This window comes from Spermophilus citellus (assembly GCF_964194105.1).
Source record: "Spermophilus citellus genome assembly, chromosome: 14".
Taxonomy (NCBI): domain Eukaryota; kingdom Metazoa; phylum Chordata; class Mammalia; order Rodentia; family Sciuridae; genus Spermophilus; species Spermophilus citellus.
The window spans coordinates 103,065,037-103,080,843 of NC_138194.1; the positions used below are offsets into that span (position 1 = coordinate 103,065,037).

General features: G+C 60.5%; 1 protein-coding gene across 1 annotated transcript in view; it reads right to left on the bottom strand.

The window, feature by feature from the left end:
• LOC308633527 (maestro heat-like repeat family member 5) overlaps positions 1-15,807 on the bottom strand; it is a 48,775-nt gene that overhangs the window by 1,551 nt on the left and 31,417 nt on the right. Inside the window, exons 17-27 of the mRNA XM_081266376.1 lie at positions 11,394-11,553; positions 9,930-10,111; positions 5,262-5,399; positions 4,796-4,910; positions 3,998-4,141; positions 2,937-3,113; positions 2,274-2,429; positions 1,511-1,633; positions 1,325-1,427; positions 1,067-1,141; positions 677-773 (exon numbers count right to left, since the gene is read on the bottom strand). Of these exons, the coding sequence (XP_081122502.1) occupies positions 677-773; positions 1,067-1,141; positions 1,325-1,427; positions 1,511-1,633; positions 2,274-2,429; positions 2,937-3,113; positions 3,998-4,141; positions 4,796-4,910; positions 5,262-5,399; positions 9,930-10,111; positions 11,394-11,553 (1,470 nt within the window). The remainder of the gene's footprint in view (positions 1-676; positions 774-1,066; positions 1,142-1,324; positions 1,428-1,510; positions 1,634-2,273; positions 2,430-2,936; positions 3,114-3,997; positions 4,142-4,795; positions 4,911-5,261; positions 5,400-9,929; positions 10,112-11,393; positions 11,554-15,807) is intronic.

Genomic DNA, 15,807 nt, shown 5'->3' on the forward strand with positions numbered 1-15,807 from the left:
GAGGCCCCAGGGAGAGTCTGGACCCACAGACGAGGGAAGGGCCCGCCTGCCCATTTCACATGGGGGAAGCGGGTGGAGGGGAAGGATGAGGGAGGCTGTCTGGAGTCAGGGGCCCCCCTCTGGGCCCTCTAAGAGGGTCTTGGGGGGAAGGACTTCTGACTCATTTTACAGAGGGCACGGCCGGCCCCAAGAGCCCGGGGCTTTGCTTCAGGCCGCTTACCTCATCCTGGGTGAGCCTGGCTCCCCTGGGAGGCACGACTTGGGGCCTGGTCAGTCCTGACTGGACTGAGGAGGGGGAGTGGGCAGACCCTGGCCCCAGCTGTGGGCGCCTGGCCGGGAGAGTGAGGGCTGGGGCTGCCCACGTGGCGTCCTCCCGTGCCCAGGACTCTTGGGCTCTGGTCGTGTGGAGTAGACCCCATCTCTGTGAGTGTTGGGGTTGCCTTGGCAGGCTCCGTCCCACCACCCCTGGCCTGGCCCCATCCCTGAGTCCTGCCAGTGTCTGCTGGGTTTGGCTGGGCCACAGGGAGGGGCCTGGGATGAGAGCAGGGAGCCACAGGGTAATGCTTCTTTGTTGAATCTAGACCTTTCTTTCAAATGGAAAAATGTTATGCAACCAACTCTCTGGGATGGGGCAGGGCTGCCCGCCAGGTGGCTGAAGGGGGTGCTGGTCACTCACTGCTGGCGTCCCTCTGACACCTCCCGAAGGAAGGAGAGCTGCCTGGTGGCAAATTCCCGGACGCCAGGCTCTGGGTCCTTTTTGAGGTCTTCAAAAGCTCCAGGAGAGAAGGGGAAAGTCAGGGGTGCCCCAGGCCTGGCTGCAGCCCCCCATTCCTTCAGCGAGTGGGTCACCCCTCTTGCCTGCCCAGGGGGGCTGGGGGCTGGGGGGAAGGGCTCCCACCCATTCCTGGAGCCTGGTTCTGTCAGCTGGGGGGTGGGGGTGACCCCGTGCCAGGTATCCTGAGGGGCCCAGGGAGGGGACAGGCCACACCCACTCCAGGGAAGCAGGGCGGGGCTCTGCTCTGGAGGCCTGGGTCCTGGCTGATGCAGGCCTGGGGGGGCTGCTTACTGCAGAACAGCAGGTTGGTGTCCACCTCGCTCACCATCCGGGACACGGCCTGGGGGTGGTAGCAGATGGTGTAACCTGTGCAAGACGGGGTGCAGCTGGGCAGAGGGTGGGTGGTCTCCTGGGGCCAGACCCACTCCTCCACCCCAGGCCCCTCCTCCACCCTTCCTTTCCTGCCGGTGGGGCTCTGCGGCCTGGACCTGCTGCGGCCTGGACCTGCTGCGGCCTGGACCCGCTGCGGCCTGGCCACCCCCTGCCCACCTATGAAGAGCGCGGCCCAGGTCTTCATGTGCTGGTGGTGGCTGTGCAGGTAGCTGAGGGCCTGGGCCAGGTGGATGCTGAACTCCTCGGAGCTGGCGCGCATCTGGCCAGGGAGACCCTCCTGTCACCACCCAGGGACCCCTACCCCCGCCCCAGCCCTCCTGGAGGAGGCTGCACCGGCCTCACCAGGCAGGTCCAGAGGAAGTGGCGGGCGCTGAGGCCTCGCTCCCAGGCCAGCGTGCAGAAGAGGGTGTGGCGCGGCCGCCACCCCAGCAGCAGAGCGCAGCGGTAGAAGGCGAACTTGGCCTGCTGTGGGGACAGCAGGGGGTTCCACACTGCCCGTGTTGTCTGGGGACAGCCGGGGGGGGGGGTTCCACATTGCCTGCCTGCGTTGTCTGGGGACAGCTGGGGGGGGGGGCGGTTCCACACTTCCCATGTTGTCTGGGCACAGATGGGGGGTTCCACACTTCCTGTGTTGTCTGGGGACAGCTGAGGGGGTGTTCCACACTGCCCATGTTGTCTGGGCCTGGGGTCCGCCTTCCACAGGCGGACATCAGAGACAGTGGGCTGCTCAGGCCACCGCCTGACTGTGCTCTCGCCCTGGCTGGACTGTGGGCAGCCCGTCTCAGGTCATGTCAGAACTGGTTTACTTCCCCGGTGGCGGGGTCGGCGGGATCCACATCCCAACAGGTCCAGTGTACAACCTGGGCCCCGCCACACACCAGGCACTGGGGACTCAGCAGGGAGTGGAACCATCGGGTCCTGCCCAAGGTCAGTGCAGCCCGGTATGTGTGTGCATGTGTGCGCAGGCCGGGAGGGTAGTGGTCCGGAGGGCAGTGTGGGGGCCTGGGGATCCCCTTCGCTCAGGCAGCCCTGCTGCCATCTGCCCGCCCAGGCCCTGGCCCAGGTGGAGGCCATCGGCCTGTCTTGCCTCGGGTGGGGCACTGACCGTGGCAACCTTGGGGCACTTGTCCTTCAGGTGCAGCAGCAGAGGTACCATGCTCTGGTGCACGTGGGTTCGAAGGCCGCTTAGCTCCTTGCCCTCCATGGTTGCCACCAAATCCCCAAACAGTGCCATGGCTGCTGCTCGAATCCTGTCCCGCTCCTGCAAGGCAGAGGCTCAGCAGGATTCCCACTCTTCTCAACTTGGAACCCCCACCTCACTTGGCTTCCTTAGAGGGTCCTCTCAGCCAGCTCAGGGTTCCAGGGCGGGGCTCCTTCCGCCCCCCAACAAGGCTCCGGCGCAGGGCTGGGCCCCTCCTTATCAAGGCCTTGCCAGCATCCAGTCTGTCCCCTCACACCCACAATTGCAGCCTGACAACCTGAGTGTCAAGAGTGACTGGGGGGACAGACGTATCCCACTCCCCAGTGAAGGAGAGTGTGTTCCAGACAAGATGACCTGTCATCAAGTTGGAAGGTCATGTGGTCAGCTGTAGGACCAGAGGGGAGAGTGGGTTGGAGGACTGGACTTGATGCCAGTCCACCTGCAGTCCTGGGCACACAGAAGCTGCTACCCAGGGCTGGGAATCCATGCCTGTAATTGGAGGGGAGCCTGGGGTCCTGGGAGGGCCCAAGTAGGAGGCACCCCACCTGCCTTGCCCCCCACACTCACGTCATCGAAGAAGGAGCGGGCGTTGATGGCCACGCTGAGGCTCTGGGCCCCTGCGCCGTGCGTGCCCAAGCGGTGCAGCACGTTGGACACGGTGCCCATGATGTCCACCACCATGGGCTCGCTGTTCTGGAAGAAGCCGTTGAGGAAGGGCGGCAGCTGCCCTCGGAGCAGCCTTTCCTGTGGGCGGTGAGCGCGGTGGGTGTAGTGCCCGACCTGCCCAGCTTCAGCTGTGCAAATGCACTGTGCCCATGTTCCCGGATGCCCTGTCTCCCACTTTGTGCCACCCTGGCTGCAGGTGACTCAGCTGGGATCCTACCCGGCTCTCTCTACCAGGGGCCACATGGCTTTGGACAGGACTTCCCTCTCAGAGCCCCCGGGGTCCTGCAGTGGTGGACCCAGAGGCCTCAGTTCTAGTTGGGTCTCAGCCCCTTCCTCCTCCTGGTCCTGCCCACTTCTCCCCAGCACCCACCCTGCCTTCACCCCCATTTCCAGCCTGGCCTCAGGCCAGTTGGGATCCTGGGCTGGACCGGGAAGAGGCCAGTCAGGTGCACATGCTAAAACCACATTTTGTGTATACCAAGTGGAGGTTCCAGAACGTTCTAGTGACCAGTTATGTTCCATTTCTAGGCTTTCTTTAGAAATTTAAAAAATTCTGTGCAGCCAATTCTGTCTGCTCCCCTTGTTTGCTGTGCCTTCCTGAATTCTCTAAATGAATTGTCAGAAAGCAACGTGGGTGTCCCCTGCCCTGGCCCCTATCGTGCCCTGTGTGCACACTAGGGTGATGTTTACAACTTGAAAACAAGTTTTAAGCGAGCTTTGCTGGCTTTCTAAGCTCTGTTTACAATATTCAATCCACTTTCACCAAGTGGGTCACGTGACAGCAACACATTTTCTGGGCACCTGTATGTATGTGCAGCCAGGGGAGGACCGGGATCCCAGGAGGATGGAGTTCCAAGGGGAAGGCCAGGAAGGAAACGGAAGTGCTCACTGTGGAGAGCCTGCTCCAGCCACCAACTCAGTGGGCCAGGCCCACCCCATGATGTGCCCCAGCACGTCCTTACCTTCTCCGGGTGGAAGAGGATGTTCCCGAGGCCCTGCAGGCTCCCTACGCGGATGTCGGGGCTCTCATCCCGGAGGCCCTGTGCCAGGAGGGTCAGGGCAGACTGCTTGGGAAGCACTTCCAGCAGGACAGGGCTGTAGAGGAACTAGGGGCCGCAGGGGGTGGGTGGGTCAGGTCTGGCACCTCTCCTGGGAAGCCTGCATGTGTGTCCGGGCTCTGGGTCTGGGGTCTGGGTAGGGCTGCAGGAGGCTGATGGACCAGTGCTCCCGGGGACCTTGGCTGACCAGCAAGCGACTCCTACCTGCCTCCCCTCTAACGTGCAGCTGGGGAACAGGCCCAGGGAGCGGAGGCCTCACCTGAGGTTACGGAGTGAGGGGGACTCCAGCTCGCATCGATGGCTGGCCCCCAGGCACTGGTGGCCCAGACCCTCCTGCTGTGACTTGGAGTCAGTTATGGAAATGAGACAACCCCATGCCCCCAAGTGCTGCCACTACCCAGAGCCCACAGCTGCAAAGCTGGCTGCACCCCAGGCCTGGGGCAGGGGCCCCGAGTCCTGCCAGGCTGACCTTTGACTACAGATCTACCCACTGCCCTTCCACTCTGCGGGGCTCGTTCAGGGAGGGACGAGGGGCAGAGGGGTGGGAGCCCCGTGAGGAGCCACCGCATGCAGACACCCTGCAGAAGTGGGGAGAGGGTGTGAGGCTCTCTCTGCGGCTTCCCCAGCCAGGCTGAGGTCTGGTGGGGTCCTGCTGGGTTGTGCTGCTGGTGTCCCCGGGGGCGAGGGCCGGGCCTCACCTACCTCAGTGAGCACGAGGAGGGCCGTCTTCCTCTCCCGCTCCTCCTGGCTCTGCAGGCGGCGCAGCAGCCAGCTGAGCACGGCCTTGATCTGCCGGCAGTGGTTCTGCACCATAGCCCTGGGGGCAGGGCCTGGGCTGCGGTCACTCCTGAAGCCCACCCTCCACCGCCCCAGCCAGCTGGGGCCAGGAGCGTCCTGACGGCAGTGCTCCTACTCCCTTGCACCCCCGGCTGCCCACTCATGCCGGGTCTCGGGGAGGCAGGGAACTGGGGAGGCAGGGAAGCCGCATTGACAGCCCTCGCTCTGGGAGGTCCCAGGCAGGGGCGGGACATCGGCACCACAGGCTCGAGTGACTGCAGAGTGGCGGTGTGTGAAGTGAGGGTCCTGCTCATAGTCAGCCCTGGGGCCACAGGTGGCTCTGGAGGGCACAGGCCCTGTCCCCACAGCCTACGCACCCAGTGCCCGGTACCTGGCCAGGAGGCCCACGCCCTGTGCGTAGGTGCTGATGGAGGTGAAGTGCTCCCAGGCGCCCTGCAGCTCAAGGTGGGCAAAGTCATGCCAGTGCCCCGTGGTGGACAGGAGGCTCTTGAGGGCCTCCAGCGACGTGCTGTGGCCAAGCAGAGGGTCAGGCCACCTAGGCCAAGAGCTGTCACTGGGCCATCCTACCCTGGGTGTGGCAACTCCCCCCGCCTGGCTCCAGCACCTGCCTCCAATGCCTGCACCTCCTGGCCTGCCCTTCTCTAACAGCCGAAGCCAGGCGTGGAGGGTTCACCAGGCACAGGGAGATGGCAGGGCCCCGCCAGCCTGGGCCAGACCTGCTGGGCCAGACCTTCTGGGTCAGAGACTGGAGGGCCCTTTAGGGAGGGGAGGGACCAGGCTCTCGGGGGTGTGGTCTGATTGGAGTGTCCTTGAAGTGTCCTAGACAGGACAGCAGCTGCTCTGACAGCTGTCACAGGGCGGAGCACAGAGGACAGGTCTGGAGGGAGCTGCAGGGCCATCTCAGGCTCTGTGACCTCCCAGGTCCTGGGGTGGGGAGTGTCCTGGCCAAGCCTCGGGGGACATTTAAGTATGGGTGAAGAACACAGAAGGGGACATCTGAGGAGGGTGTGTGGCACTGTGAGAGCCAGAGGAGCTCACTTCGAGGCCTGATCTCCTCTGTCCCAGGGCAGGACAGACCAGGTGGCATGACCCACAGTTGTGTGGCCTGGCCATGTGTTTATCAGCACATGGGTGCCATTTTAGGTGACTGTCACCCTCCAATAGGGAGGAGGCGCTCACCCCCATAGAAGCCATGTGCCTTGTTCAGGTCAGAGAGCCAGGTCAAGGACAGCACAAGTGCAACCAAGCCAGGCCTCTGGCTCTAACCGCACAGTGATGTCACGGTCACAGACAGAGCTGCCCCAGGCGCTGCACACAGCACCTGAACATGGTACAGAGCCTGGGACGCAGGCCCGTGAAGCACAAGCAGCAGTTTGCTGGCCCATCTTGACGTGCCTGGCCACATCAGCCCCGATGTGTGAAGGTGCCCGGGAAAGAGGCTGCCACACCTCTGAGCACATTCACTGAACCAAGGGTCACTCTGATGCCAGCTGGCTTGTCATCTCGCTGCAGCTCTGTCATTAGAGAGGTGGCGTTTTCCAGGTCACTGGTCTCAGCCACCAAGCGAGGGTGGCTTTCAGGAGCAAGATGTGCAGGGCATTTCCTTCCCTCCAAGGCTCCAAGTGCTTCTGCTCCTGGGGCACGCAGGGTGTCCCCATTTCTCGTCCTCTGTAATTGCTTTGTCCCACAGCAGGGCTTCCGGGAAATGCCTGTCGGCAGTTTGTGCATTCTTGGGAATCCCCTCCTGTCTGCGGGGGAGACCACACCCCTCTGGGGGTTCCTACAACCTAAAACCCTTCCCAGGCTGGGCCCCTGGGGAGGGGTGACACGTGTCACCTGAAATCCACGTGCAGCTCCAAGCCTGGCGAGGAGAGGCCCTGGAGTCCACGCCTGGTGTGGCAGGGTGGCCCTCCCTTCCTCCTGGCCCTAAGCGCCCTCCACCCTCTGGCATCCCAGTGATGTCCACGCTGCCTCCAGCGACTCCTGTCCCCTTCCGAGGAGCAAAGGCTCTTCAGAAAGGGGCGGCCGAGCCCGTGCTCCCCAAGGGCGGCAGGCACCAGCCTCTGCCTGCCCAAACCCGCCACCTCCTCTTCTTTTTCTGTTGTATCTTTGTGGTAAAATACGTATCACATAAACTCTGTCATTGTGATGTTTTAAGTGTAGAATTCCGCGGCATTGAGCATAGTCGTGATGTTGTGTGGCTGTCACAGCCATCTGTCCATCTCCAGAACTCTTTCGTTTTCTCAGACTGAGGCTCCATCCCCAGTGGACACTACCCCCTCCTGCCCCCAGGGCACCCCCCATTGCCTGTCCCCATGGGGTCCTCAGAGGAGCAGAATTGCAGGGTGGCCTCCTGTGCCTGCTGGGCCCCTCAGCAGACGTCCTCCAGGGCCACCTTCTGGAGCCGTACTGGATGTCCCTCCTTGGTTTGCTAGGACCCGTGGCAGGGAGACCACATGTGTCGATCGCCTCATCCGCCATGGGCACTGGCTGCTTCCACTGTGGTCCCTGTGAGCAGTGTGGCTTGGCACAGGAGCTCACGCGTCTGTTCTGGCCCCTGCTTCCGACTCCCCCAGGTACATCGCAGGAAGTGGGACTTCAGGGCTGTAGGGTAGCTCCAGGTTTAACTGAGGAACCCGCGCCATCTTGTGTTCCCACTAACCAGGCACAAGGGGTCCAGATCCCCACATTCTTGCCAACATGTTGGTTGGTTTGCTTTTTGGCAGTGCAGGTCCTGATGGAGGTGACATTTCTTCTTCTTTTTCTTAGCACATGTGGCCCAGTGGGACAGAGGCAGATGCCGAGGGCCAGATGAGGGCAGGGAGGGGAGGGTGTTGGTCAGGGATCTTTAGAGGATCAGGGTCAACAGGGAGTATGATTATACAGAGGGGATTTATTAGACTGGCTTCCACAACCAGAAGCTGGCAGTCCCCAGTGGCCATCTGCTGCTGCCCACACTTAGGGAAGGTCTCCACTTTAGTTCGCCATGCCACATGCCAATCATGCCTAGACACACCCTCATTGACACACACAGAAGCATCTTAATCTTCGGCATCTCTTAATCCAATCAAGTTGACAGTTCAAATTAGCCATTACAGGGAGTGTGTTTGAAATACAGAAACGAGGTGCCTCGTGACAGGTAGAGAGAATCAACCGTAACGGATGAAGGGAGAGGACCAGAAGTCCATGGGGCAGGCTGGGCACTGGCTGGAGGCAGAACCAGCTAAGAATCGGGTGGTGCAGGTCTTTGTTGTTCAGAAAAGCAAGGTGGGGTCCCCTGCCAGGGGAAGAGTGCCTTGCCTAAAGCCCCACTGGCTGGGCCCAGGGGCCGCCCCAGGTGAGCAGGATGTCAGGAGCCACAGAGGTCGGCCTGGCTGCCATCCAGTGCCCTCTGCCAGGTCCCCAGCAGGGCACCTATGGTCAGTGGCTACTCAGCAGAGGGTACTCCCTCTTCTGCACACTGGACCGTGCTGGGCAATCTGGCACACATGGCCACCTACCCTCTGAGGCCCAGAGAGTGGCCTCTAGTCTCCTCACTGTCCCCAATGACTTTCTGGCATCCCTGAAGGTATGGCCACTGGTTGGACTGCCCCACACCTGGGCCTCTTCAGGACAGTCCCAGCTAAGCAGTTTCCCCTGGGAAAGGCTCCAGAGGCCAGGAAGCCAGTTCCGGCCCATCAGAGCCTCCAATATTCCAGTGACCAAGGACGGGTGTGTACCTGCGTGGGCCAGAACATGGACTCTGCCTAGGGAGAGCCTTTCTTGTCCTGTGGCTACTGGGACCACCTCCTTTGCTGGAGAACACCTGCCCATAGTGGCCATCAGGGGAAAGCAGAACTGAGGTGGAGAGCGGCTTGAGGTCTCTGTCCAGCCACACTTGAGCCAAAAGCTACCCATAGCCCCAAGAGACAGACATCCCTGATTTTTGGGAGCCCAAGAGAGACAGAAGCCTCTAGTGCATGGGGGAGCCCCGGGTGAGAGAGGCGCCCCTGGTGTATGGGGGAGCCCCGGGTGAGACAGGCGCCCCTGGTGTATGGGGGAGCCCCGGGTGAGACAGGCGCCCCTGGTGTATGGGGGAGCCCCGGGTGAGAGAGGCGCCCCTGGTGTATGGGGGAGCCCCGGGTGAGAGAGGCGCCCCTGGTGTATGGGGGAGCCCCGGGTGAGACAGGCGCCCCTCGTGTAGGGGGAGCCCTGGGTGAGACAGGCGCCCCTGGCCATGGGGGAGCCCCGAGTACAGGTATCTGAGAGTGACAGGCACCCCTGCCCTCCAGGACCTCCCATTTTTGGTATGCAAACAGGAAGCGAGCCAGAGACCCCAGTGCTGGATGGCGAGGGTGCTGAGGAGGGAGGGCTGCAGGTGGTGCTGTTTACAGAGGGTGGCTGAGGAGGCCTCCCGGAGGTGGCAGGTGAGGGGTGGGCCGGTGGCAGTGGGAGAGGAGGCTGGCGGCAGGCAGTTCGCCGGCCCTTCCCACAGCCCTCCACGCTCTGGGGCGAGAACGTTTTATTAGCTTATTAGGGAAGATTCATGCATTTTGCATGTTGATCAGAGTAAAAAAGGAACTTCACGCACATTCTAACCCAGAGGCAATACGGGAAGAGTGACAGTTTTTTCAGTGACGTGCCTTGGGGAGGGCTGTTAGAACTGACAAATTGCGTAAAGCACCTCATAATACAAACACATGAAAGACTGGTGGTGTTCAAGGCTCGCTTCTCGGATTTCTGGAAATATGAGCTGCTGCAGAGGGAGGCCCAAGGCAGCAGCACTCCCATGGCCTGCCTGGCCCTGGCCCTCCACACACCTCTGCTCGCCCTGCTCGGGGGTATTTCCTCCCAGTTTCAGAGGAGCGTGGCCCTGAGACACCTTGGTTTTGGACTCCGGCCTTGGGAACTGTGACAGCTCCCTGACAGCTGTGACACATTCCTGCAGTTTTAAGCCTCTGGGTGTGTGGCACCTAGTCCCTCAGCCCAGACACTCTCCCCTGTCTCTCAGGCCCTCTGTGGCCACTGCACAGGCCAGCGTGGTGCTCGGAGCTCTTACCTCTGGGGACTGGGCATGGCTGCCTCCTGGGCCTGCTGCCCACGCTGGGGCTCAGTGACCAGGTTCAGCTCCAGGGTGTAGTGGACCTGGGTGAGGAGGGCCAGCAGCAGCTGCGGATAGGCCTCCCGCACGGCCTTCTTGAACTCCCGTGCGAACTGCAGCTCCAGGAGTGTGTTCATGGCCTGTTGGGACAGGAGGGCCCAAGCTCCTGATGATATCCCTCCCACTGGCCCCGCCACTGTGTAGCCTCAGCCTGGCCCTCTTCTCTGGAGCTCTCGGGCGGGCACTGCCGTGCTGGTCCCCCTGCTGTTCCACACACTGGACTTCCTCAGCCTCCTCCCTGCCATCGCCTGGGATGCTGCCACCCCGGCTTGCAGGCCCCACCATGCCAGGCTGCCTCTCTATCCCGCCTCGACTACGCCACCTGCTCTCTGCACTTGGCACTATCCCAGGGGGGTCTGGCCCTGGAGGTGAGCTCCTGCACTGTGTTCTCAGCACCAACTCTGCACACAGCAGGGGCCTAATGTGTGAAAGTTGGGGAATCAAATGCCCTTGAAGGCAGAGTCTGTGACAGCAGGCCCCAGGCCCCAGGGGCGTTTAGTTCTGGGCTAGGGGTGGTCCTGAGCAGAAGTGGCATGGGGTGGGCAGGGGATGGACACACAGGATGCAGGGTGGCTGCTCTGCAGCTCCTGATAGGGGTGCTACTCTGCTTGGGGCTGGCATCAGCCTGGGGCTGGGGTGGGCTAGGGGGCTGGTGAGTGCCAGGCATGGGTGGTCTCCCTCCAGCTGCCTGTTCATCACAACCCTGGGGCAGCAGCTGCTCATCTAGGGGGTGCCTGGGTAGGAAGGGGCAGCTGTGTGCTCTCGGCTTCTGCTCACAGGGCTTCTGGGGCTGGGACCCTGTCTGGACAGTTCCAGGACATGGCGGCTGCCTTGCCAGAGTCCAGCCAAGGGGGCAGGTGTGGCTGCCTTAGGGAGTGAGTGCCCTGCCCCTGGGGTATGCAAGCAGGGCCCGGCTTACAGGGAGAGCTGGAGGGCTCTGACAGGAGGCAGCCTCTGAGATCCCTCCAGAATCCGTGGTCCCCAGAGCCCCAATGTGGCTGAAGAGCTTGGTGTCTCCACACTCTTCCCCTCTGCCTGCAGCCTGCCTGCAGCCCCCTCCAAGGTGGCCCTGCACATAAGCAGTCCCGGCACACACAGATGGAACCCCCTTGCCAACCCTGCAGGGGGGACGCTCTGCTCTGATTCACTGCTGGGGCCAGAGCCCTGGGCAGTAAGAAGAGCTGGGCCTGAGACCCAGGTCTGTGGGGTCAGCCCCTGGACTGGGGCTGCCCCAGAGGGAGGCCCTCTACCTCCAGGGCAGGCCTGGGCCCTCCTGCAGCCAGGCTGTGGAGCTCCCCACCACCCTGTGCCATGGTCCTGAGTGTACGCTCCTGAAGCCAGGGGCTGGGGTTGCGGACTCACGGCCAGCGAGCGCAGGTAATCCTTCTCCTTGGGGTTGAGGTTGCTGTTGCTTGTTCTGGTGGGCAGGGGCCGCTCCTGCAGCCAGGCCAGCAGCATGGCCAGCACCAGGCGGCTCACGGGCTGCTCAGCTCCCAGGGCCCTCCACAGGCGGAAGGCATGGCTGTGGGCAGAGAGGGCCATGAGGGCTGTGTGGCAACTGGGGTCTGCCCAGCTCTGCCGGGAGGCCACCGTGGCCAGGGCCCGCATGCCCCGAGTGAAGGTTGGGTGGACCTGAGCTGTGTGCAAAGCTTTCAGTGCATGTGATGTTCTCCTGCCCGTTGCAGATGGGGACCCTGGTGCCTGGAGAGAAGGCATACCCTGGCAAGCATGTTGCCTTTGGGGGCTGCCAGCATGTGCTCGGGACAGACTGGGGCTGGGTGTGAATGCTGGGCAGTGTCAGCATTTAGAGGTCATTAAAAGCCCTGGGAATAGGGGTGGCCACTGAAGGTGAAGTCTGAGAATCACCCTGAAGCCCGGGTGAGGAAGCCAGGATGAGGCAGGAGCCAGCAGAGGAGAGCACACAGGAGTGGAGCGGCCAGGGATGGAGTGGCCAGTGGAGTGCCCAGGGCCGACAGTGAGCCAGGCGGCCGGCTCCCAGAGCCAGGAGAACAAGGGCTCCTGGAGCGGAGCATGACTGGCCAAGCCAAATTCTGCTGACAGCCCTGGTGCGTGGGGACAGAGGCTGACCCCTGGACTCGGCAGCACGAGATTGCTGCTGGCCTTAGGGCTTCCCTGAAGCCACAGGTTTCACTGGAGCTGTGAGCCACGGCACAAACACAAGCCACCCAGTCACAGATGGACGCACAAAGATGTGGAAGAGCTGAGGAGCACGTGGACGCTCATCATCAGCCACCAGCAAATGCACTCGGAAACCACCGCACGTCGCGCCACACCCACTAGGATGGCCATCGTCCAGGAAATGGAGCGTGATGAGTGCTGGCGAGGATGGGCAGCGCTGGGCGCCCTCCTGCTGCTGGCACAGCACCGTGGAAGCCACCGCGGCAGCTTGGGAAGTCCCCAGGACTGCCGTGTGCCAGCCACACGACCACCAGGGCTGCGCCGGGTGGTTCAGAGGACTTGATCACACACAGCTCCCCCTGGCTCCTGCAGGGAGTGGCCACGGGACCTGCCTCGGATATAGTCAGTACTCAAGTCCCTCCTGCAAAACGGCGGAGCAGGACCCTCTGAGCAGGACCCTCTGAGCACTCCGCCTCCGGCCTGCGCAGTGGGATACTGCGCAAATATTATCCACTGCATCCTCCAGGGACTCCGGAGAAGTCTGCACAGGCGCAGGGCAGAGGCAGTGTTTCTGGAAGAGTACGGTGGGTCTGTGTATGCAGAGCCTGAGGACGCAGGCCAAGGCTGATGGCAGTAGTGATCACGATGGCCCAAAGGGGAGAGCATGTGCCCTCACCACAGAGTGCAGCCGCAGACGGACAGAGGCTCTGACAGGCTCCAGGAGGATGAAGCCCCAGGACCCGAAGCCCGGGAGAGCCCAGACCCCAGAGGAGACGTGTACCCATCTCTGTGGAATTCCCAGGGCTTGGAGGCCCCCTCGTGCCAGGAGGCTGGGGGCCTCTGCGGCACAGAGGGCGGCACCTGGGGGCTACTCTTGGATGGGTACAGGGATTCTGCTTGGAGTGATTCTGTGGGATCAGACAGTGGTGGCAGCTGCGCAGCCCTGCAGCTATGATCAATGTCCTGAGCTGGACCCTGAAGAGGGGTTAAATGGCAAAATCTATGGCACACATAATTACCAAAGTGAAAGTAACTCATGATGTCATGCCAAAACCACCGAATTGTATGCTTTAAATGGGCGAATCCTTTAGTATGTGAATTTTATTTGTGGTGTGTGTGTGTGTGTGTGTAGTGCTGGGGTTGAACCCAGGACCCGGACTCATGCATGTTAGGCAAGCACTCTACCACCGAGCTACTGCCATAGCCTATGGGTCACATCTTATTAAATCTGTTTTAAAAAAAGGAATGAGCTGGGCACAGTGGTGCATGCCTATAATCCCAATGGCTTGGGAGGCTGAGGCAGGAGGATTGCAAGTTGGGGGACAGTCTCAGCAGCTTAGCAAGGCCCTGTTTCAAAATAAAAAATAAAAAGATCTGGGACATGGTTCAGTGGCTAAGCGCCCCTAGGTTCAATCCCTGGTATTAAAGAAATAGAAAAGAGCGGGAGGCTCGGGTCCCCCAGGAATGGTCTGCCAGACTACTCGAGTCAGCGCCTCCCTTGAAAACTGCTAAAAAGCCTGGGGAGTTAAAATCAAGGGTCCTAAAAGCACCAGAGATGATGGAACTGCAAAGGAGTGCCAGGCCGCATGGAGTGTATGAAGACCTCAGGATGCAGGGACCCCAGGAGCCACCGAGGCGCTGAGGACGTGTCACAATTCTGGAAAGGTAGGGCCTTTGCCAGCCTTGCGGGATGGAGGGCAGAGACTGGAGCCCAGAGGTGGGCTGGTGGAGCAGGTGGCCTTCCGCCATCCCCGGTGATGCTGAACTGGTTGTGGAAAAGCTGGTGAACATCCACCAGTGTGAATCGCCTGGGGCCCCGGGGTCTGGAGTCCTGGAGTTGGCTGAAAGTGATCTTTAGCTGGAGTGTCCTGTCCTTAGGTGAATCATTCCTATAACATTTCCCCCAGATGAACATCTAGCCGGCTGTCAAAGATAACCAGACCCAGGAGGAAGCAAGACTGCATGGGTGGCATACAGCAAGGACAGATGCGATTGTCATGGTTTGGAGATGGAATGTCCCTGGAAACTTCCTATGGTTATACAGGAATACTTGGAGGTGGAGTGATTGGATGGGGAGAGCTGTATCTAATCATCTTCCCAATCTGAATGGACTAAAGGGTAGTGATTGTTGGCAGGTGGGTCGTGGCTAGAGGAGGTGGATAACTGGGGGCAAGTCTTGGAAGGGGGCATCTTCCCTGTTGTCCTGTACCCACCAATGTCTCCTTCCTGGCCACCATGAGTGGAGCAGCACCCCTTCACCCTCCCTTCCATCATGAGACTCACTTGGGCTCAGAGCGATGGCCTCAGCTGACATGGACCGAATCCCTGGAACAATGACCAAAAATAGACTTATCCTCCTCTAAGTTGCTCTTGTCAGGTGTTTTGGTCCCAATGACAAAAAGCTGACTAATATAAATTGGTACTGAGCAGTAGGGCTGTTGCTGGGACTAACTTGACCATCTGGTTCAGAAGCCTTTGGAAATGGTTTGCTGGAGGAGTTGGAAAAGTTCAGAGACGCAGGCATGGGACCCCTAGGATGCTGTAAGCAGAGACTCATGGGCAATTCTGGTGAGAGCTCAGGAGACCAGAATGCTGAGAGGAATGGAGACAGATTACGCTCATGAGATTTCAGAGAAGAGCAAGGGATCTACTGGAAATTGAACTAGTGGCCACTCATGTTATTGCCAGGCAAAGAATTTGGCTACATTTTGCCAAATTGAGCTGAATTTAACGGTGGCAGACTAATTAATCTGGTGGAGGGAATTTCCAGACCACCCAGCACTAAGGTGGTGACATTGGTGTTGCCGGCAGCCTTTAGCCAGGTTTGCTGTAAGAATCGGGAGCAGAAAGTAGAGCTGAAGGACTTCAAACACTTGCAGTTTGACCAGAAAACTGGGGAAAGGAAGGCGTGGTTGTTAAAGAGATCAGAGCCACCAAGGAGACGCTAAGGACTTTGTACAGAGACAATAGGAAAGACAGTTTGAGGGCACCTCAGGAATTTGCATGACCATACGCATTACTGACTCAGGATGTAGAAGGGAAAATTCCTTGAGAAGAGATTTTGGGGTACCCTGCTGGCATAGGGGGCCTAGGAAGTTGTCTCACCAGGCTCAGCACCCAGGCATTCAGAGACCACTGCCACTCGATCCCACAGGTCCCAGCTGCTGTTCAGCTGGAAGTGACCTGGGCATCATCCATGTGGCGCTGGTTCTTCAGGAAAGCTGGATGGAGCAGGTAGAGGGTCAAGAAAGCGTCCCCTGAGATTTTAAAGGAGGGCCTGGGTCAGAGTCTTGCAGGCTGCCCCCTAGGGGGTGACGCAGAAAGCTGAGACTTGAAGACCCCAGAAATGAAGAGATGCCAGTAACATGGAATGTCTCCAGAGTGAACCTGCTGGCTGCAGAGAGAGCTGGGCTGAAAGAGAGGCCCAAGGAGGGCTGCTACCCAGGCCCTCTGGAACCTCGTCTCCTCACCAGGAGCCCCAGAGGCTGGAAGAGGAGCGACTGAAAATGTCCGCCTCACTGGGCTAAGGTCCTGCTTTGGCCCCTCCCCTGTCCCTATGCCCCCGTTCCTCCCTTTGATATGGGAATGCTCACTCTAGGCCGTTAGGTATCGGATGTGAGTAACTTGCCTTGGTTTT